At 68.5% G+C, this 21,856-nt stretch overlaps 1 protein-coding gene across 1 annotated transcript in view; it reads right to left on the reverse strand.

Moving 5' to 3' along the window:
• MEGF6 (multiple EGF like domains 6) overlaps window positions 1-14,745 on the reverse strand; it is a 78,188-nt gene extending 63,443 nt beyond the window's left edge. Inside the window, exons 1-4 of the mRNA XM_016144383.2 lie at window positions 14,490-14,745; window positions 9,495-9,629; window positions 4,828-4,937; window positions 69-173 (exon numbers count right to left, since the gene is read on the reverse strand). Of these exons, the coding sequence (XP_015999869.2) occupies window positions 69-173; window positions 4,828-4,937; window positions 9,495-9,629; window positions 14,490-14,599 (460 nt within the window). The 5' untranslated portion in view covers window positions 14,600-14,745. The remainder of the gene's footprint in view (window positions 1-68; window positions 174-4,827; window positions 4,938-9,494; window positions 9,630-14,489) is intronic.
• Window positions 14,746-21,856: the final 7,111 nt, after the last annotated feature.

A 21,856-nucleotide genomic window follows, 5' to 3' on the forward strand; every position in this document is an offset into this window, starting at 1 on the left:
AGCGTCACCCCCACACGCTGCACCCCTGCCCTCAGCCAGGGTCCCAGGCCCTGCAAGGCCCCACTCACCGTGCTGACAGCGGGGACCCTGGAAGCCTTGGAGACAGTGGCACAGCTGGGCTGAGCCGGGGACGCAGCTGCCGCCGTTAACGCAGAGGCCGGCGCTGCACTCGGCTGTGGAGAAGGGAAAGGGGGCCGTGAGCGGGGTGGGCTGGAGTCTGGGCAGCCGCCGGCCACCTGCCTGGACACGACAAAGTCCCCGGGGACCCGCCTCCCCACGAAGGCTGCCCCTGTGGAGAGGCCTCGGCCAGGCCCTCCCCAAACATAGCCCAGACCGCACCTGAGGGCTGAGCCCCCAGCCCGGGGAGGGCCTCACAGGCAGGCAGCCCGCCCTGCTGTCGGTCACCGAGGGATGCCACAGAGGGAGGCGTGGGGCACGCGGAGGCCTGACCGGCACGCAGTGGGGCCCGGCGGGCTCCGTGTGTGGCAGAGCGCGCACCCGGACCCCCCAGCAGGGACCCGCCTGCCCCGGTCAGGAGCACGTGGCCGCGGTCGGGCACGGCCCAGCAGCAGGGCCCAGCCCGCGCCCCCAGAAGCCGGCAGTCCTCCCTGAGAAAGAGCGAGGATGCCGTGTGCGTGCGGCAGTGGGCGGACAGGGGCGCGGCCGCGTGGGGCACTCAGAGACGCGAAGCGCGGCCGCTCAGCGCAGGGCGCTCGGCGCTGGGGCCCGGGCCTGCGGAACAGCGGCGGGTTTGCTTTTAACGCGAGGTGAGCTCTAAGCGCCCACTGCGCGCCAGGTTCCGGCGACCTTAGTCGTGGTTGTCGGCTTGGCCAGAACAGCACCCTCAGGCCCTCCGGGGCCCCGGAAGGACCCGTCTGAACCCACACGTGTGGGAAAGGCAGGGACAGGCTGGCGACCCGGGGCCCGCGGTGCCCACGGCGTCTGCAGCCGCCCAGCGGCCGGGCCCTCAGAGCGCCGAGCAGGCGGCGGGAAGGTCTGAGGCACGGTCGCAGGAGGCCCCGGTAACCACGTCCGCCCGGCTCCCCTGCCCAGACCCCCGCCGTCCCAGGCACCGGCGCAGGACGCGGCGGCTTGGGATCCGCAGACGTGCGGGCGAGTTCCAGGCCCAAGGGTCGTCGGGGGGTTAGAAGCGCGGGCTCGGCTCCGTCGCGGGTGGCTCGCCTGCGCCCAGCGCCACGTTCTCAGGGATGCGAGACGCGGCCCGTGTCACCTGCACGCCGCCGCCTGACCCTGCCGCGTGGGCCTCAAGGCCGCCCAGGTCCAGCCCCAGCCGGTCTCGCCGCCCGCGATCTGAAGGGACACGGCACCGAGCACCTCCCTCCCCGGTCTACATTCGGGTCCACAGACGTGGGGACGCGGACCGTCAGCCGATCACCCCCGTTTCCCTTGGCTTTGGGGCGACGCTGGGCGGGTCTGCCACATTCCTAGAACCAAAGGCTGGGAGGGCCCTGAAGGGCGTCCGGACCCGAGGCACCCCAGGCTGGGCCCGGGTGCAGGATGGCAGATTTGGGGAGCACAGTCCCGGGGCGGCCGGCACCACTATGCCGGTGACTGTCTCCTGCGGTGAACGGCAAGGAACCCCATGGCTGGCCGGACCACAGGCGGGGCCGCCGGAGCAGCGGGTGCAGCCTCCCGCCGGGACAGTCCTCGAGGCGCCTGGGCCGTCCACTGGCCTTTCCGCATCCGGGAGAGTCGCTCGCTCGGCTTGGGTCTCAGGCCCCTCCCGTGGAAGACGCGCCCGCGGCGACCTCGGCCCTTCGCCCTGGTGAGTTACGAAATCCACCAGGCGGGCCGACGACGATGCCGGCCTTCGGGGTCAGGGGCGCTGGACACACGCCAACCAGATCCCTCCCGGCACGGAAAGGGCCGCTTCGACTGGGTCCTCACTCCGGGGACGTCTCGTCGGCAGGCCCCGAGGTCCCTCCCACGGAAGCGCGAGACGTCGGCCCCTCTCCAGTGACCGCTGCTCCCCGTCACGTGCTCCCGCGAAGGCCCCCCGCTCCCTCAGACGTCCGCGAGGATCTTCAGGGCGTAACGTGCTTCTCTCAGGCCATGGCTTTTGATCTGCGCGTCCAGAGCCAGTCCCTCGTGACGCCCAGACACGCCCCTGTGTGCATGACGTCACTCGTGGGCAGATGAACAGCACCGTCCTGCCGACCTCCGAGGGCCTGCCTGCCAGCAGCCGAGGACACGGCGCCGGGCAAAGCCACCGGCCACGGCCCAGGGCACCTCGTGGGCTTCTCACTGGCGGTGAGTTTTCTTGGGAATCTTACGTGATTGAAACGTCCTCCGACAGGCCAAGCGAAAGAGCCCGACGAAACCGTCGCTTGGTCTCAATTCGTGCTTCTGTTTCAATCACTTTCTGATTTCGGTTAAGACCGGAAGCAAAACGACTCCGTGTAGTAGAAGGTTCTGGAAAACCGGGGAGTACTTTCCTGCGTGTCACCCACCGGCCGCTGCTGCCCCACACTGCGGGCCCATGGCGCACCGCTGCCCCGGCGGGAACCCCGGCTGCTGGGCCCCCCCGCCCCCTTCACGCGCCGGCGACCCACGTGCAGGGGACGCGCAGGTGCCCCGGGAAGCCAGACCGCAGGCTTTTCCCAGATCCCCGAAATAAACAGGGAAAGCCAGATACGTAAGTAGCTAAATCCTGCCCTAAAAATAAAATTTTAAAAACAAACAACCAAAAAAGCCAAAGCTTCAATTCCGGATACACACAGGAACCCTGTCCCGTAGAGATCCTGTCCCGTGTCTCCTGGCCGATGTGACAGCCTGGACCCCCGAGGCCAGGCGCAGTGGCTGAGACGCCCCCCCATTTCCCCACCACCCTGGCCCTGCCGCACCTGCAAGGCCCAGGGAAGGGTCCCGGCCAAAACCCCGCCCGTGCTGAGGAAATTGCCTGGTTCCGCCGTCTGGGCTGGTGCGGGCCACCGAGCTGTGTGGCCAGCCTGCCCTGCACCCCCACTGCTGCCGGCAGCCTGGCCGGGGTGGGGCCCCCGCGTCCTCCTCAGGCAGCACAGCTAGAGCTCGGGCTGAGCCAGACGGAGGAAGAGACTGTCATGGCCCCTGGCCCTGTGCAGCACCGCAGGGCTGACCTCGCCCTGGCCGCCCCTCTGCCCAGGCCTGGGATGGTCACTCCAAGACCCAAGTGAAACCAAGAGCCACAGGACTCCACTGAGGGGCGCGAGGGGACGGTTGTGGGGCCACTGCTGGACACGCCGGGGCCTGCGCCCAGATGCCCCCTCCCGGCCCCACATCCTGCCCCGGGTCCCACGCCCACTCCCCCGCGCCCGGCGCCCTGCCCCTGCGCCCCCGCGCCCGGCGCCCTGCCCCTGCGCCCCTGCGCCCCGCGCCCACCCTGCCCCCACGTCCCACGTCCATGCCCCTGTGCCCCAGGCCCGCGCCCCCATGTCCCTTCCTGGGTGCAAGAGGCTGTGCTCCCGCCGCCACGCCCCAGGGGGTGCAGGTCCAGCCTACTTCCTCCTGGCCGCGTTATCACCTCGCAGACGCTCCGCCACCTTGGCAGGCTGGCCGGAGGAGCCCCCGCCCCAGCAGAGCGGAAACACAGGACCCGGCTTTGATGTGCGCCCCGCACCCCTCAGCCGGCCCCTTTGTTCCCCTCGCAGAGACCAGCACTCTGGCGCGCTGGAGCTGGCGGAGGGACGCCCCCGCCCTCGGCGCTGGCCCGCGTCCACCCTGTCCCTGTCCCCGCCAGCCGCCGAGGCCCCTGGGCTGCCCCCTCTCCTCCGCCCTCCGCCCGCCTTCCTGCAGGGAATTATTCATTTCCTCTCCTGGAAAAACATCCCCACATCCTTTCCTTTCCCCTTTTCCTCGGAGTTCACCCAAGGTCACCTTCAGTCACCACGTTTCCTGTGTGAGGAGGGACCCGGGGGCCACGAGGACAGGCTATGACACGAACCCCGAAGTCCGGTTCCCAGAAGTCGCAGAAGGGCCCACCCGCTGTCAACCCCTGGACGTGCGGGAGCCAGGTTGCCAGCCACCTGTCACGTCACGGGAGGCCACGTCACCGCGTCGGGGGACACCAGACCTCTGGGCCACCTCTCCAGGGGAGGGCTGCTCAGTCCCCTCGTCGGCCTGCACCCGCTGGGGGCCGGGCAGTGCAAGCCGCTCACACGTGCTGGGGGCCGGGAGGGGGCTCCCCTCCCTGCCAGGCCCTCCCAGAGGCCCCCCGGGAGGGAGGCAGCAACTCCATCCAGCAGATGACGGGGCCGAGGCCCGGGGTGCAGCGGTGGGCGCGGGGCCGGGTGGCTGTCCCGCGTGCCCATGGGGACCGGGCCCCAACGCCTCGCCGGGCCCTCCTGGGAACAAAGTGGGCAGAAGGCCCCCAAGAGCAGGGCTGCGGGCAGGGCGGGCAGGGGGCTGAGGGGTCACACGCCACCCACATCCCATCCGTGACGCTGACCCCCAGTCGGGCTGAGGCGCCTGAGCCCAATGACGCCAACCGGGGGCCCGTGCCGTGCTCCGGCCCCGCCCGATGCCTGGCGCCCGGGCGCAGACCGCCCCCACCCCCACCCCGGGCTCGGGGCTGCTGCCGCGCTCTCTCCCCGGGACCCGGCCAGCCTCCCACACGGGGATCCACTCCTCCGCCTTTCTGTGATGATTTCGTCCTGACAGCCTTTGGCGTGCAGAACGGCCGACCGCGGGGCCCTGGGCGTCTCCCGTGCTGCTGTGACAGGCTCCACCACGAGCAGGCGGCGGGTCCCGCACGCCACGGCTGGACAGGCTTCTTCTGAGGCAGGGTTGGTGTCTGCAGGCGGGGTCGGGGTCTGCAGGCGGGACACTCACCGGAGAGGCAGCCCTGCTCGCCGGGCCGCTGGCTCCACCCCGGGCAGCACCTGAGCACAGTCTGGGCCTCCATGGAGTACACCTGCCTGTAGCCCGTGTAGTAGAAGGTTCTGGAAAACCGGGGAGAAGGGAAGCGTTCACCGTCCAGAGACCAGCCCTCACGGCGGTTCACCCGCTACATCTGGCTCTCGCCGCGCCCCTGCCCCAGACCGATTCTCCAATCACCCCCAGTTCACAGCTGAGCAGGTGGAGGTTCAGAGGCGGGAGGGAGGCCGGCGGGGCACGCGGCGCCCTGGGACCAGCGGGAGCGGCTGCCTTCAGCGCCCTGGCCCCGGAGCACCCACGCCCTCTCCCCACGGCCGGCCCAGCTCCGCGCTGGCGTCTGGAGGGCATCACGCCCACACAGGGGCAGCCTTGAGGGGTCTGGGGCGGTCACACTGGAGGTGCCCAGCCGGGGAGCAGACCCGGCTCCTGCAATGGTGCCCAAGGTGCCCGGTGCTGGGTGGGCCGTGCCGCGGTGGCCCCTGTTCAGACCCCAGGCTGTCACCCCGCCAGCGCACAGGGAGGCGGACAGCGGGGCTGTCCAGGGGACCCCTGACCCCACCCGGGAACGTAGGGCTGCACCGGGCAGACAGGGTGACCAGAAAGCAGGAGAGGGGCGCCCGAGAGTGCCCAGCACGAGGCTCCCGGGGCTTCCCCGGCCTGGGCCCGCGGCCTGCTCCTGCTAGACGGGAGCTGTGGCCTCCCAGAGGCTGAGCGGGAGAGGCAGAGCCCTGCTCAGAGGCTGGGCCCCCAGGGACACAGAGTGGCAGAGGGAGGTGGCACCGGAGCCAAGAGACACCAGCTCCCTGGGAGGTCAGAGGGCCCCCCATCTGTCCCCCCCGAAACCCAGAGGCCGGCCACCCCAGGCTACCTGCACCTCGAGGCCCCAAGAAGCCAGCCGCGCACCCTCTGCAAGGGCGGCCTGCCCGGCCCTGCCCGGCGCCTGCCCAGCCCGGCCCGGCCCCGCCCCGCCTCTCCCAGCCCCACGGCGGGCAAGGCGGTCCTGGTGCAGGCGCACACGGCCCCCATCTGGCTGCACCCCACACCCCGGGCTCCTACAGCCCGCTCCTCTTCCGCTGGCTCTCATTTTGGCAGCGTCTCTGCCCTTCTGGAAAGGTCCGTCTCCACTTCTGAGAGTGGGTTACGACACCTCAAGGACCCAGCCCTGCCAACCCTCCCCAGGGAGCCACCCCGACTCCGCTCCTCGCCCCTCCCTGCCCACCCTCCGCCCCTCACCCGGTGACCGTCAGCAGGACAGACGCCCGCCCCGGCATCCCTTTCCGCTCGCGCTGGCCGAGCAGTGTCCCCAGGACCCACGCCCACCCAGAGCCTGCGAACATGGCCTCGTTTAGAAACAGGGTCTCGGCAAATGTCGTCAGGTTAGACGGAGCCACACTGGCCAGGTGGCCTCCGTCCAGCGACTGGGTCCTTGTGAGGAGAGGGAAGTCAGGACAGACCCATGGAGAAGGCCGTGGGGCGGCGGAGGCCGGGGTGATGCCGAGCACCCTGGCCCGAGCCCAGGACGGCCAGCTGTCGCCGGGGGCTGGGAAAGGCCTGGGAGAGACCAGACTGTCCCCCAGACCTCCCAAGGGAACTGCCCGCCCACAGCCCGATGCCAGACGTCTGGTCTCCAGGCCCGGAGCAGACCCCTGTTGCTGAGCCGTCCGTCCATCCGTCACGCTGTTGGGGCAGCAGCAGGAAGCTGACATGGGCTCAGCACTCAGCATGCGCCCTGGGGACCAGGCCGCGCGAGCCTCGTGTTACGGATGGCAGAGCTGGCGATGCACGTGGGTGGGGGACAGGAGGGCGACTAGAGAGGAAGGGGTGCCCCGTGCCCACTAACACCCGCCCTGGCCCCCACCCCGTCTGGAGCAACGAGGACCCAGGCGCAGCCAACAGCCATCGGGGCCCCGGAGCCCCTGCGTGTGGCAGAGGGCCCAGACTGCCGGACTGCCGTCTGTGTCCAGGGAACGACACCCCTGGGCATGCCCGGGCTCAGCCGTCGGGGACCCTGGCCGCCCGGGGGACGCGGACCCCACCCACAAGCAGGGCCGCCTCCGGGCAGCCCGGTGTGTGACGTCCGCGGCTCCGGGGAGCTCTGCAAACCACCTTGGCAGCACATGAAACCACTTGCCGGGGGAGAAGCCGCCGCGGCGGGGACAGTGTTTGGCAGGGCGGCGTGTTCGGGCCCTTCCGCCGTAAATATTTATTCCTCTCCCGGGGCTACGTGCAGTCCCTGCAGTCACCGGGAGCCAACCCCTCACTGCCCTGCAGCTCGCGGGGGACAGCTCGGAGGGGACAGGTCACACAGGACAGCTCGCAGGGGTTCCAGCCACCACTGGGGAGCTGGTTCACAGCAGGGCCACTGTCCACAGGGGACACGGCTACGGGGCTGGTGCCACCTCTGCAGGCACCTCGGGGCCCAGGCCACTGTGCAGCAGGGTCCGGGGTGGGCCTGGTGTGCGGGACACCGTGCGGGCTCTGTGCTTGGAGCCCCCTCCCCTCTGCCTCCTCCCCCCCTCCCTCCTTCCCCCTCCTCCCTTCGGTGGACTGCGCCCCCCCAGAGGGGGTGGGCCCTTTATGTGGCCGGCCTGGGGAGGCCCCCTGGCTTGGGGCGCCGGGGTCGGCTGGCAAGTGTGTTGGGGAAACGCTCCCGACACACGAGGAGGGGTGACGGGGAGCAGCCTGGGCAGCCGGGAGAAGGGGGCCCGGGCTCGGGTGTCCGAATGGACAGCGCACACTGCACGCCGGCAGCAGGGGCCTCCCTGGGGTGACCACAGACTCAGAGGCCACTGGAGGGACCTCCAGGTGAGGCTCTGGGAACCCCCACGGGGCGCAGTCGCGGGAGGGGGTACGACACAGGGCAGCACCGGGAGCTCCGGTGGGAAGCGGGCTGCCCGAGGGAGCCCCGCAGGACCCCCGACCTCGCGTGGGCACTGCCGGGGTGGCGAGGGGGCCCGTCCACCTGGACTGGGCGCCGAGGGGCACTGTGGGCTCGGCACGCCCGGCTGCATCCAGAGCTGCATGGCTACCCGCCCAGGGCCGGGGACCCCAGCTGCTTCCCCGGGGTCCCAGGCAGGACTGCTGTGTGCCGAGGGGGGGGGGGTGGGACCCCCGGCCCCTGGAGTTAGAGGGTGCGACCCCCGGCCCCTGGAGCTGGAAGGCGCGAGGGAAACCAGCTCCGCACGTGGGCCCCTCCCGACTTCTCGGGAAACCGGCAAACACAGCCAGGCCCCACGGGCCCCCACCGCGGCCCCCACCGTGGCCCCCACCGTGGCCCCCCACCGTGGCCCCCCACAGTGGCCCCCACCGCGGCCCCCCACAGTGGCCCCCACCGCGGCCCCCCACAGTGGCCCCCACCGCAGCCCCCCACCGCGGCTCCCCCACTGCAGCCCCCACCGCGGCCCCCACCGTGGCCCCCACCGTGGGGCTTTCCCCACAGGAGCCTGAGGCACTCCGCAGCCACTTGCAAACGCTCCTCCCTGCCGGCCAGGCCAGCCTCGGGGCAGTGAGGAGAAACCGTGAGGGTGGCCACAGGGCCTTCCCAGCACGCAGGCCACGGTACTCTCTGTCCTCAGGGCCACGGGGCTTCTTGCTGCTTCTGAAAATCGCACCCTTTCACCACGAGCTGGAGGGTAGCGCAGCTGAGCGACCTCGTTCCCGTCTTACGAATTCACGCACATCCGCACGGGGCGGCCAGTCGAGAAGGACGGACTGCAAAGGGCACTCCTCTAGGGGGACGTGAGGCCTGGGGTCTTCCGCCCAGCCCCCCGACGCCCGGCACACCCCACACGGTAGGGGACAGCTACCATAGCCGTCACAAGAGACACTGTCCCCAGACACCCCAGGTGTCGGGGTGGGGGTCAGGGCAGTCGCTGAGAACCACTGGGGGCGCCTCACTGCACCCCTCGGCTCGACTCTGAACCGTATGAATGTCCGGCAGCCTGATGTTTGAAAGAAAGGCTGCACCCCCCAAGGACAGGGCAGGCGCCCTCCGGCTCCCGGGAGCGGGCACAGCGGGTTCGTGTCCGTAGGGATGACATGGGTCAGGCGAAGCCCCCAAAGCCTGGCGGGGAAGCTGGACACCACACCCCACCCGAGGACCCTGAGCCGCCTGCCCTCACCAGGCCGGCCGGGGCTGAGACCGCCCCCCCTCCGCCGCCCCGCCCCCCAGCTTTGCAATCGGGCAGATTCCAGAGCTGAGTCTATAAAGAGAGGAGAGGTAAGCAAAGGCACTCCCTGCGTGTGATTTTGAAATAAAATGTTGAGCAATAAATAAAAGGTTTCACGGGACTTGGGAACGGGCCCGGGGTCAGGCGGCCGCGGTCCCAGCCAGGAGCTCGCAGGCTGGGCGCCCCACTTCACACCCTCCCTGGCAGCCAGCACCCCTCCCCGGCAGGGCCCCCAGCTCCCCCACGGGGCCCTCCCCCTCAGAGGCCCTGGAAGGGTTCCCCCTGCCCCCGCCCACCCACGAAGGCCGTCCAGCAGGTCAGGGCTGCCCCACCCCCGAGGGTGTTAGAAGCCCTGACCTCAGGTGAGGGCCTTCAGGTGGGGGCGCAGGTGGCCCCGGGACGCTCCTGGGTGGTCGGTGCTGCAGGGCCCCCCTCTCCCACGGGCCCACGTACCTCCGCTCGCGGCCGACACACCACGCCTGCCGCCCGCAGCCCGGCGTCCACACGGGCACCGCTCGGCTGAAGGCGTGCACGCAGGGCTGGCGGCGGCCCACCAGGCGCAGCTCCCGCTCGGCACACACGTGGGGCCTGGGACAGAGGGCAGTCAGTCGGCACCCGGCCTCCCACAGCCGGCAGGGGCCGGCCCTCCTGCAGGTGTCTAGCCGTCCGGAGTGGGGCCCAGGCCCCAGGCCAGACCCCGCGCCCACCCCCGGCCCAAGCCTGCGGACACAGGGCCTCGAGAGGAAAGGGCGGTGACCAAGGCTGCATCTGAGCATCCCTCACGCCAGGGCTGCGTCACCCACATGTCACCCGGGGCCTCCTGAGACCCCAAACCGCAGATACCACTGGCTGCTTGAGCTGGGGTCAGCAGGAACAGCGACAATGCTGACCTTGAATCGGACCCCGACCCTCGGCTGCCTCCAGCCCCAGCCTGCCGGCCCCAGAGACGTCCCGGGCCGGTGGTGCTGGGGCACGGGGGTGAGTAGGAGTTTGCCCCAGGCGGGACGAGCAGAGCTAGCAAAGCATGGCCGAGCGTGGAGCCTCCGGGGAGCCTGAGTGGGGCACACTGGGCGGGGGCGCCACCAGCTTCCGGTGACCACCCTCCATGTGATGACTGGCTTCCCAGCACCCTTGGGTGCTTGGACAACGAACGTCTGCTGAGGAAGGAGGGGGAGGGAAGGGGAGAGGCGTCCCGGTGACAGGCCAGCAGTGCGCCCCAGGCCCAGGGGACAAGCGTGGCCCCCGCAGAGGCTTCACTGCTTCGCGGAGTTTGCGAAGCCAGCAGATTCCCAGGGGCCTGCGGGAGAGCGATGGCCAGGGCCGGACGCCTCCTGCTGCAGCCGGCGCTGGGCTCGCCCCGGAACCAGGCTGCATTCCAAGCGCCGGGCGCAGCAGGCCTGGCAAATCAGGCACCAGGGCCCCTCCCCAGCTCCCACCCGAGGGCCTGGCCCCCTTCCCTAAAACCGTCTGGCCTCATCAGTGCCCTCCCACCCCACACCAGGCCGTCATGATCCCTACGGGACCCGACGCGCCCAGCTAGTCTGCTGGGCTGCCCGGCGCCCCCAGGCTCAGCACGCAGGACTCTGGCCCGCCCTGTCCAGCTGCCCTGGCCCAAGGCCAGCTACACACACATACGTGCAAATGACATGTACTCACAAGCACTCACATGCATGCACTTACAAGCACATGTGCACATACAAACACACATACATGCACACACGTGCATGCACACGCACATGCACAGTCACCCTCTGGCTCCCGGTGGGCCTGGCCAGCAGGATACCGGACGGGGGCACCGGGGCGTCTCTCCTTGAGCCCTAGCGGCCAAAGGTGATTAGTGGGGCTATGCGCCTCACCCCAGCCACGGACCCCTCACCCTGCCTTGTGCCAGGCAGCACCAGCAGCCTCCCCTGGGACCTCGTCAGAAATGCAGGTCCCACCCAGACCCACTGAACCGGGGCCCTGACGCGCACTGTTCAGAGCCGCTGCTGGCAGCCCGGGTTTGGGCCTCCGCTCCCGGGGCCATCCGCGACCCACGAGCCGGCCCTCTCTGCCTGGCCCCCGCCGGGAAGAGGAGGGCTCGCAGGGCGCTGTGAGGTGAAGTGAGCCGGCACAGGAAGGGCTCCCGACAGCCGGCGGCGGTGGCGGCCACGTCGCCCCGGGCTGGGGCACCACGGCAGTGGACGGGCCCGCGCCCTGGCGCCTCCGCAGACGGAACCGGCCCAGACGGACGCCGCAGGGGCTGCATCGCCTTCGCTCCACGTTCTCGTGCCCACACCTGCGCCTGGCAACACAGGTGTCCCGGCCAGCGGGGGAGGGGTGACGGGGGAGGGGCTGAGACCCCACGACCTCTGACCTCTGAGCCTCACGGCTGCAGGCCCAGGCCTGACCTGAAATGACCCCTGTGCTGTGGACCGCCACTGCGGGTGGCTCTGTCATATCAGCACAGAGACATCGCCGAGCGGGGCAGTCACGAGCAGCAGCTTCAGACCCAACGGCTCGCGCCTGGGGCCCCCGCGCGGCCTGCGGGGCCCCTGACCATCTGGCATCTGCGAGGGGGCCTGATGGCCTCTGAGAGCCGGAAGTGAGGCCCGTGAGTCTGGGACCCAGCACAGGCCCTAGCTCAAAGGAAGTCCCTGTGCATTTGGGTCCCGGGACCCCACACACCCTGGGATGTCTCCACCATTCCCTCATGCTGACCCCAGCTCAAACCAGCATCGGGGCCTCGGGGAGGTGACGCCTCAGAGCAAGAGGAGCTGGGACAGTGCTCTGGCGGCTGGGCCAGCAGAAGCAAAAACCCCACGAGGGGCAGGGCAGAAACCCCAGGGGAGCTGGTGCTCTCCCTGAAGGCCCTCTCTTCCTCCTCGGCCCTCCGCAAACCTCAGCCATGTGGGCAGCTGCAGGCCAGCGAGACGACCACGCCCGGGTCACGCAGCAGCCCTCCTGGGCCCCGGGAACGGTCCCCCAGGCCTGCAGGGCCGGCCCCTTCCCCCACACACGAGGGCAGCACCCCTCGGCCCTGGGCGCTGGGATGGCATCTCGGAGAAGCTCCCAGCACCTCAGAAGCACACGGTACACGAATTAGCGGCTTTTCCTTTTGGGGGGAAGGAGGGAGTGTTGGGGGGAGGGAACAGAAACCAGACCCTCACCCCAAGCGGTCAGAGGCACACCCAGTGGACCTCAGGTGCTGGGCAGGGGCTGCACCCAGATCCTGCTCCCACCAAGGGTGGGGGGACGGGAGAGATGCTCCTTGGGCGAGAGGGTGGGGAGGTGAGCGTGGGAACACCAGGGACACCACCTGCAAGACGGGACTTGACCCTACGGAGGGCGGGGTCGACGTAACCAGCTGACCCTGAAGCCCTGGCCATTTTCCCAGCACGGCCACCCAGAGGGGCCTCCGGCCCCAGGGGGAAAGCAGAATGCGGGAGCAGATGGCTCCTCTAAACCGAGCAGCTCAGACCCCAGCTGGTCAGAGATCCAGGTGTGGGGACACCGTCCTCCTGTCCCCAGACCGTGCTCCCGTAGTCCAGCGTGCACGCGGCCCACCATTCTTCTGCAGCAGCAAAAATCCAGCTTAGAGCGGAAATAAATAAATAAATACGCGAGCAGGCGAGCGGTGGACGGTCTTTAATCCGGACGTGGTCAGCCAGCAGGGGCCAAAGGACCAGCCACATGGCTCCCACGGGTAGACAAGGGCCTCTGGAGCACCTGGGGCTTCGAGCGAGTGGGGTCCCCAAACAGCACCCTCCGCACTTCGCCTCCCCCAGAGCCCGCCGCCCACCACAGAGGATCGGGAACCGGGCCGCCGCACGTCCCTCGGCTGCCAGCTGCGGGTCCCGCCGCATCGCACCGCATCCCACTGCAGATCCCTCCGCGCGGGCCCTGCGGGTCCCCCCAGACCCCACAGCAGGTTGGACACGCCAGGTGCATGGGAGATAGAAGGGCCTGGAAGGTGTGCTCCTAAGCATCACAGAGCTCAACGTTCGTGGGGCAATCTACGGACAGAAGCCCCGAGTGGCTGTGCCCCAGCCAAGAAACAGGGACGCAGGCCCCCAGAGGGCAGCCACCTGGGGTCGGCAGTGGCAGGTGAAGCCTGGAAGGAGCCCCGATTTGAGGCGCAAGAGAGGAGGCTTGGGCAGGCGTGAGGCGGGAAGAGTCTGGGGTCTCCTGCCGTCCACTCAGCCCACTTTCTCACAGCCCTAGGTGAGCCGGAGCCTCACGGGACATCCCTGGGGCCCAGGAAGGACGACCCAGAGTCTCCACAAGCGCCCTGGGCAGACGCCCCTCCTGATAGCCCTCTGGACTCTTCATGGGCCCTCCCTGACCAGCACCCCGGAGCCCCCAGGAGCCTGGGCCTCTGGAAGTCCCCCGCCAACCATGGGAAGGGCAGGCTGGCCAAGCAACCACGGCCACCGCGACAATCCCTTCTGAGGCTGCAGCTTCCCTCGCTCCGGCTGAATTCACTGGAGTCACAGGAAAGAGGGATGTCCGGCAGAGGTCCCGTGGGGGAGGACTTAGGCTGCTCACATTTCTGGATGCAAAGGTCCCCCACCCAGAGACCGAGCTCCTTGGAGTGAAGCAAGACCCAGGGTGGGGGTCCCACGGGCACGGACTCGCCCCCCACCCCATTCCACCTGAGGCCTGTCCCAGCCGAACTGCGTGGCCAGGTGCGCGGGACCCTGCAGGAAGCGCTGGACCCGAGGCCCTACCCTGTGCCCTGGCCACTGGCCCGCGCCTCAGCAGCCTCGCCAAGCTCCACAGGCCCCCGGCCCCGCCCCCCACGTTTCGGGAGCATTTTGGGGGGGCTGCCAGCAGACTCCCCTCTCCCCTCCTCCTCTTTGGCAGGCACTGGTTTTCCTTTGAGGCCAACGCAAGGATCGAGGATCGATTTGCTGTTGCTGTTTGCCTGAGACGGCGGAGCCCGGGCTGGGGAATCGTCTTTCAGAAGTCAGCCCCTCTCCGCGGGCGCCCTGACCCGCTCTTCCTGCCCACTCGGGCGCTGGACTCCTCCTCCGGCTCTGGCCCCCAGGCGCACGTGTTTAACGCATCACCCGACTCCGCGTGGCCCTCGCACGGGCCCCCGGGCCCCTGGGGACAGGCTTTGGAAGGAAGTGCATCTGGCTGCTTCCTTTCCGTCTTCCCCGGCCCGGCTCCCTGGGCGGACGCGCACGGCGGGGACCGGTCGCCCCCACTCGGGTCCAGGGCGCAGCATCCGCCGTGGCGTGCGACCCCCATTACCGGGTTAAGAGGTTTGACGGAAGGCAAGGGGAGAGGCCGGTGGCCCTGCCACCGAAGTGCCGCCAGACCCAAACCCGGAACCTCGTCTCTTCACCGCCCCCTCCCCCGTTACGGCAAAAAGCCTGCTGTTCTCAGGACCCCAGGGACGACGCCGCCCGGGGGGCCGGGTCCCCGGACGTCCCGCCGGGCCCTCCCGCCTGCGCCACTTACATGTGGGAATGAAGGCGGAGCTGGGCGCGCGCTGGCACCGCGGGGAGCAGCAGCACCAGGGCCAGGGCCACCGTGCGCCCCGCCGCCCTCGCCTCCGGAAAAGCAGACATCGTGCCCGCAGCTCCGCGTCAGGTCCCTCCTCGGGTCCCCAGCTCACGGACGGCCCCGGCGAGCCTACGAAGCCCCCGCCTCCACAAGACCCGGGGGCCGGCCCGGGGTACACGGGGTGCAGCCGCAGGTGCCCGCGCGGATCCGCCGAGCCCGAGGCTGCTGCAGGTGCGGAGGGTTCGGCTTCCCGCCCGCGCCCTGGGGGCAGCGGAGACCCGCGCGCTTGGGTCTGCCCGGGCGCAGTGAGCGCAGTGTGAGCCGAGCCCCGCGCACGCGAGTCCGGCCCGCCTTCGCCCCGCCCCCGGCCGGACCCCAGACCCGACCCCGCCCACAGCCCGTCCCCGACCTACCCGGTCCAGCCCGGACGCGCCCCGCCCACGACCCCGCCCCCTGCACGGCCCGGCCCCGCCCCATCTCCACCCTCCCGGGCTCCCGGCCCTGCCCTCACCCCCTCTCCGGTCTTCACCCCAGCCCCCCGGCCCAGTCCGCGCAGCCACTTCGCGCTCCCCGCTACTCTCGGGCTGAAAGCCCCAGGTCCCGCGCGACCCGAGCGACCAAGCCCGGCGCGGCAGTGCGCCAGGGGACTGGCCCCTCACCCCGTGCAAAGGCTGCGATCCGCGGACGCGGGAGGCGGGAGGCGGGACGTAGCCCTCCAGGACAGCCTCTGCAGCCCTCCGCCGTGCCTCTGGCCACGCCCCTCGTGGCACCCCTGTAGTTGGTCACCGAGGACCCTCTGGGCATTTTTATTCCTATTCTGTGCAGAGTGCTGACCAGTGGCCTGGGGTTGGGGGCGCCCTGCTCCCCAAGATAGTCTAGGTTAGGACTCCATCTCTGGAGGGTTTGGGTTTGGAATTCATTTACTCCAGGGAGAGGACCATATGCTCTGGGGTCCCTGGGGTGGGACACCCCTCCCCTCGGAAGGCGTTTGCAGAGCAGAGGGTGGAGCAGTTTGGGTGGGACAGAGGGGTGGCCAGCAGTTGGGCACCCTGTTGTGTGGAGGACAAATTCGTGCCCAGCCCAGCTGCAGAGCCCACGGCCCGGCCGCCTTACTGTCCGGCCGCACTGCCCGGCGCAGGCTTTCCTCCTCCAACACGTCACATGGTCGGAGCCACCGGACCCCTGACCAGGGGAACTCAAGAACCCCTGTCCTCACACAGGGCCCTGGGGTCTCTGGCTGGGAGGGGCCCAGTCGTCGTCAAGAAGCAATGGTGATACAACAGTGGCCCCCACTATCTGAGCCCTCCACACCACTGAAGGGGTACAGCCATCTTAAGGTGGGGGTCCAGCCCTGCTGCCACCCCACTCTACAGACACAGAATCCGAGGTTGGGGGCAACACCCCAAAGCCACCCAGCTTGTAAACCGCAGCTCTGGGAACTGGACACAGGTCTGGCTCTGGGGACTCTTGCTAGGCCCCCTGCTCTGCTGCCTGTGAACCTCAGAAAACCACTGAGGCACACGAGCAGGCGGAGGTCCCACAAGCCTGACCCCGGGGGTCAGTCAGCTCGGGGTGCCCGACGAGACGCCACCGCAGACAGCGTCCCGGAGACGAAGTCGCAGCTCCGGAGGCGGGCAGATGTGGTTCCCGTGAGGGCGCCCCTCCCCACGTGCCGGCGCGGCCCCCCGCTGCATGCCCACGCGGTGGCGGGGGACGGAAACGGAGACGGAGTGGCTCCCAAATAAACTCCTTTTTGCTGGAAAAAATAACCGGTTGTTTTATTTTGAGGGTCGGCATTACGCAGCCTCACGCGGGCCAGGAAGAGGGGCCCGAGCGGCAGGCGCCACGCGCGGAAGCCAAGAGTCGACGGCGGCCTGGGCGGCGGCCACCACACAGCACCCCCGCCTCCCCGTCCCGCACCTGCCTCGGCCCCGGCGGGAAGCCCGCAGGTCCGCCACTCCCGGGCCAGGCGGGAGTCGGGCTGGGGGGCAGCCTGGCGCAGGCGGCCGTGAGCAGACAACACGTTTCACATCTGGCAAACGACTGCTCCAGCTTGAGTAAAAAGCACTTTTAAAAAACACTGCTTTTCAATGTTTTTGTCTCATCCTCTGCTGGAAATAATAAAAAGAGTCTTGGCCCGGGAAAGAATGAGGTGGGATGGAGGAAGAATCACCGCCAGCTCGGCCGGCCATTTCCAAAGCAGTCTGCTTCCTCCCGCTCCCCGGGGGCCTCCCCTCTGCCCCCTCTAGCCGCTGGGGCAGCTGGGAGACGGGGTCCCTCGGAGAGGCCGGCGCAGCCTTCTGAAGCTCCCTGAACTGATGGCGTGGGAGATGCAACAGCGGGACCCAGCGTCTCATCGGAGAGCACCCGGCGCACACAGCGACTCCCCAGGGGCCTGTGCGGCCCAGACACGGGCGGTCCACACACAGGCCCCGCCGGGAAGTGACCGGAAGCCAGCGTCCTTCTGGCCGAGTCACGGCCGGGGAAGCTCACGCCATGCAAGGCATGGCATCTGAAGCCCGGGGCCCCGTGCCAGACTTAGGGCACTGGCTCTGGACCCCGTGGCGGCCTGAGTGCAGTGGGCAGATCGGCGACTCTGGAGCTGACGCCTGGGTCAGGGCCCCTCTGCCACCAGACCAGTCGGGGCGCAGTCCCTGGGGGCGGCATGGGGACAGCACCCCCGAAGCCGGTTCCCGCCGGCCTTCGATCCCATGGGCCTGCAGCCCGGGTCAGCAGCGTGAGGCCCATGCAGCGAGTGGACAGGCCTGGCCCACGCCCCCCGCACCCTGCCCTGCCCTCCCCCCGGGCAGGGCAGTGCTGAGAAGGGAGTGAGGTCCAGAAATGGCGCGATGGGGGTTCAGATGGCCTGCCCACGTCGGGAGCAGAAACCTCCCCTGCTCTGCACAGCAGGGCCAGGTGCTGGGGTGCAGAGGGGTAGCGGCCTCAACTGTGTCCCCCGAAAGATACGCCCAAGTCCTAGTGCCCAGTACCCGCGAATGTGACTGGGTTTAGAAAAAGGGTCTCTGCCGACGTGATTAAGTGAAGGATGTGGGGAGGAGCTCGCCCTGGCCTGCGAGGGGGCCCTGAACTCAGGACGGGAGTCTCTGGGGCAGAGGCAGCCCTCTGAGCCGGACACAGGTGGACAGGTGGCCACGCGGAGGCAGAGACGGGCCATGCAGCTCCGAGGCAATGACCGTGAGAGGTTGCCGGCCTCCACGGGACGCCGGGACAGGCAGGGGACAGGTTCGGCATCAGAGCTTCCCGGGGCCCCGCGCCGCCGGCTCCTGGCTCAGACGTCCATTGTTTCAGCCACCAGTGTGCGGACATTTCTCGCTGCAGACAGAGGACAGCATAGAGCTGTGACGAGGCCGACCACGGCCTGCCCTCGGGGACCCCCGGCCCAGAGAGCAGACGGACATGCGGGGAGATGCCGCAGGCCCTCCAGCCCGCTGCCCCGGCAAGACCCCGGTGCGGGCGGACAGAGCTGCCTCCCGAAGTCGCGTCTGGGGGACGCGGAGCCCTTGCTGGACACGCTTTCCACGTGTGGCTTTCATGCTCCAGGAACGAGGTGGCACGTGCTGCCCGGCCCCCTGCCTGTCATGCCGACCAGAGCCAGAACCCGCGCCTCAGTCCCAGGCAACGTCCCTTCCAAACCTCCTGGCCCCAAGCCGCCCCTGATGTCCCCCGGTTCCCACTCGCCCGTGGGGAGCACTCGAGTGCAGCTAGACCTGGCCACAGGTCACACCATCCCGCTGTGGCTGCGGCTTCCCCAGATGGGAGGTGTGGGGAGACCACCCGGGGGGCCTGGGCCCAGTGAGGTGGGCAGCAGGGTGGAGGCAGTTACCATGGAAACGACATGGCTTTTAGAAACTGCAGGGGGCGTGTCTCATTCTCACTCCCCATGTCCTGCTCTTCCACAGTGCCCCGTCCTCTGGGACGGGCGTTTCTCGGTCGAAGCTGCTCCTGCTTCTGTCGGGACCCGCCAAAGTCAAGGATGAAGGGCGGTGCCTGCAACGCCCCACATGGACTGGGCCCTCGGGCCCTCGGCAGTCGCCAAGCACCGCCAGTGTCAGGTGCAGCCCTGGGACGGGCTGGTCCTCGGCCTGGTTCCTTCGAGAAGGAAGAGGCCTCGCCCAGAATGCAGCTTCTCCGGAAGGTGAGTTCCGCCCTCAGCCCCTGCAAGTGGGAGTGGCCTCCGGCTGCACGGAGCCTCCAGCCAGGGGAGCTGGTGCCCGGCGCTCCGACAACCAGCCCGGGACTCCTGCTTGGCACACGCCTGGCCCCACCGTGCCCCATGCCCCCTCCCACCCCCAGTCTGTCAGAGACAGATGTCAAAGGCGGGCCCCACGAACTGGGTACCACGCTACCCCAGGACACGGACATTAAGGTGGGAGCGCACGCCCCCTAGTGGAGACTCTGGTCTTCCTCGGGAAGAGACCCCGAATAATGCCTTCACCCCCTGCTTCTGTTAAGCACGGCCCAGGCCTGGGCGCGGTGCTCCGCCCGGGCGGGCCACCCTGCCACCTGCCGACGGGAGCGGGAACAGCCTTTCCAAAGCCCCAGGGAGGAAGAGGAGCTAACGCAGGGGACTCTGCAGCCACCTCCCCTGTCCCACGACCAGCCTGCGTGTGTGCCAAGCCGTGATCCCCGCTTGCACCTTCTCGCGGCACGCATACTGCCACCTGTTACGGGGGGATTGTGTGACCAAGCGACCACTCAAGTCCTGTACCCGTACCTGTGACTGTGGCCCTATTTGGGAACGGGGCCTTCGCAGGTGTGGTCAGGTTAAGGGGAGGACACTACAGTGGCCCTGGGCAGCGCGACTGGTGTCCTCGTGAGAGGAGACAGAGACGCAGGGAGAAGACGGCCGTGTGACGACAGAGGCGGAGACGTGGGTGACGCGGCCGCCACACCAGAAGCCAGAAGGGTGTCCCTGCAGGTTTCAGAGGGAGCGTGGCCCCGACACCGGGCCTTCCGAGACTGAGAAATTTCAGCTGTTTTAGGGCCCCCCACCCAGGGCACTTTGATGTGGCAGCCCCAGGGAACGACACAGCACCCAGGGGTGCTTGCTTGCCGCCCGGTCTGCTTGGCGTCCCCCTCGCTCACATTGCCGGGGCTCACGGACTTGCAGGTCACGCCCCCGCCTGTGGAGGCACAGGCTCCAGGGACCACTTCCACATCGTCACAGCTACTCTGCCAGCACCCTGGGGACCTGGGGCCCGTCCACCTAACTAGTCCTGGCCCCCCTTCTCAAAGCTCTTGGGCCCATTTACTGGGGCTTCTGGAATGCTCCCTCTGGGTGACAAGTCCAATTCCAGCAGTCCATTCCCAAGACAAGCTTTCAGTTAAGGGCAGGGCTCCACTCCCTCAGCCCCCCACCCAGGAGCCACCCACACAGACCCCAGGTGGGGGCCAGAGCTCAGGGTCTGGGCTTCAGAAGGTCCTAGCCTGCCATTGACGTGTGACCTATGCAGCATGACAGCTTCTCTGAAACTATTTTCTACTTGGTAAAAGGGGGTCGCACTGCTGGGTACACACGTGTGTTGGGGGTAAAGCAATAATTGCCACACACCTGGCGCCCAGCACAGGCTCAATAAATAGCCAACATGACAGTGGAGAGTGAGGTGTCAGTTAACGTGGGCTGAGCAGGGCACTGAGCACAGTACAGGCATCAACTCATCCTATCCTCCCAGCTCCTGTTGGAGGAAGGAACTATTACTATCTCCACTCACTAGAAAAGTAAACTGAGGCACAGACAGCTTGTGTCCAAGTCCACATGGACAGAAGTGGAGCAGCTGGGATTCAAACCCAGGCAGTCGGGTTCTCGAGTCTACACGCTCAGCCGCCGTCACTGATGGGCCCCTGGCCACCCTAGTGAGGGAGACTCAGGAGAGGGTCAGTGGGCACCTCAAGCCCCATCAGCTCAGGGGGTGGCAAGGACTGGGTGGAGCAGACTTGGCCTTGGGCTCTGGTTGCTACAGAAGTGGGGCTCCCTGGTCCACAGAAGGGGCAGCAGCCGCCTGTGCCCCACCCTCCGCCCCGAGGGGCTAGCCACTCTTTGCTACCTGTATTTGCACACTCGGCACTCTTTCAAGTTGTTTGTTCTAGGAAGCTAAGTACCGATATTTCAACATCTGGTATTTTAGTGCCTGTTTCTGTTGACATTGACAGCTGAGTAGCGGGCGGCAGCCCAGGACCTGGAGTGTGTGGGGTGACAGCATGGTCCTCAAGGGAGGCCCCAGGAGCAGAAGGCCGGGCCGGCCCCTGAGCCGTGCACACACCAGGAGGGGCCTTGCCACCACGCGCCTTGGGCACGTCACCGTACCTCTCCAAGCCCACTCTTCAGCTGCAGCACGGACATGATAGTGTTTACATCCCTGCTGTCACATGCAAGAGACCAATTCCACTGAATGTTCCCGACAAACAGGGCGCGCGCACACACACATGCACACGCGCGCCAGAATGTCCTGGCATACAAACAGGACACGCACGCACACATGGCAGAGCGACCTGGCACACGTGGAGCAAATCATTGTATGAAAGAGCAAAGAACAGAGCCGTGAGTGCCGGTGAATGGCAATGTGCCCTGGGGAGTGGTATTAAGCCGGGTGTTGGAGGATGGTCACAGTAAGGGTGACGCTGGAGGGGGTGGCACGCGCAGAGGCAGCTAAATCCAAAGTGACCAACTAGGTGAGGATCAAGGTGCTCGCATGGGGGGCGGGGGCTGTAAACTCTCACGCACGCACAGTTCTCGGGGCGGTACAGAGGACAGAGATGAGGTGGTCTGCGGCCTGCAGGGGTCAAGGCCCGCAGCCGAGGCCCCTGGCACGGATGGCAGACGCCGAGGGTGGCACTAGCTCCGGGCGGGGTCCTGGCTAGTTGCCAGGGAGACGCGGAGGGTCGGCGGGGATGTTCCCGGAGTGACCTCGCCCCGTGCCTCAGTGTCCCCTTCCTTGAAACAGGGTGCAGGGGATCGCCGCTTCCTAGGCGCCGTGAGGACTCTATGCACATCAGCGCTGGGCCCGTGGAGACCGCTCCATCTGTGAACCTGCGCTCCGAAAAGGCGCCGGGCGCGCAGGAAACCGCCGGGCCGCACGGGCCGCCCCCCAGGCTGGGAAGCGCGCGCCGCCCTGACCATGCGGTGCAGCCGCCGCCGCGCCACCCGCGGCGCTCGGGGCCCTGGGCCGCGTCCAGGGTCCGGTCGCCCCGGGCAGGAGGTGTGGGATCCCTTCCTGTGTGGCCGCCGCACTGGGGACGTCCATTTACTGGGGAAGAGGCGCCCCACTCCCCGAACATCCCCGCGCACCCTCCGCGTTTCCCTG

The sequence above is a fragment of the Rousettus aegyptiacus genome, unplaced genomic scaffold (assembly GCF_014176215.1).
Source record: "Rousettus aegyptiacus isolate mRouAeg1 unplaced genomic scaffold, mRouAeg1.p scaffold_m13_p_1, whole genome shotgun sequence".
NCBI classification, from domain to species: Eukaryota; Metazoa; Chordata; class Mammalia; order Chiroptera; family Pteropodidae; genus Rousettus; species Rousettus aegyptiacus.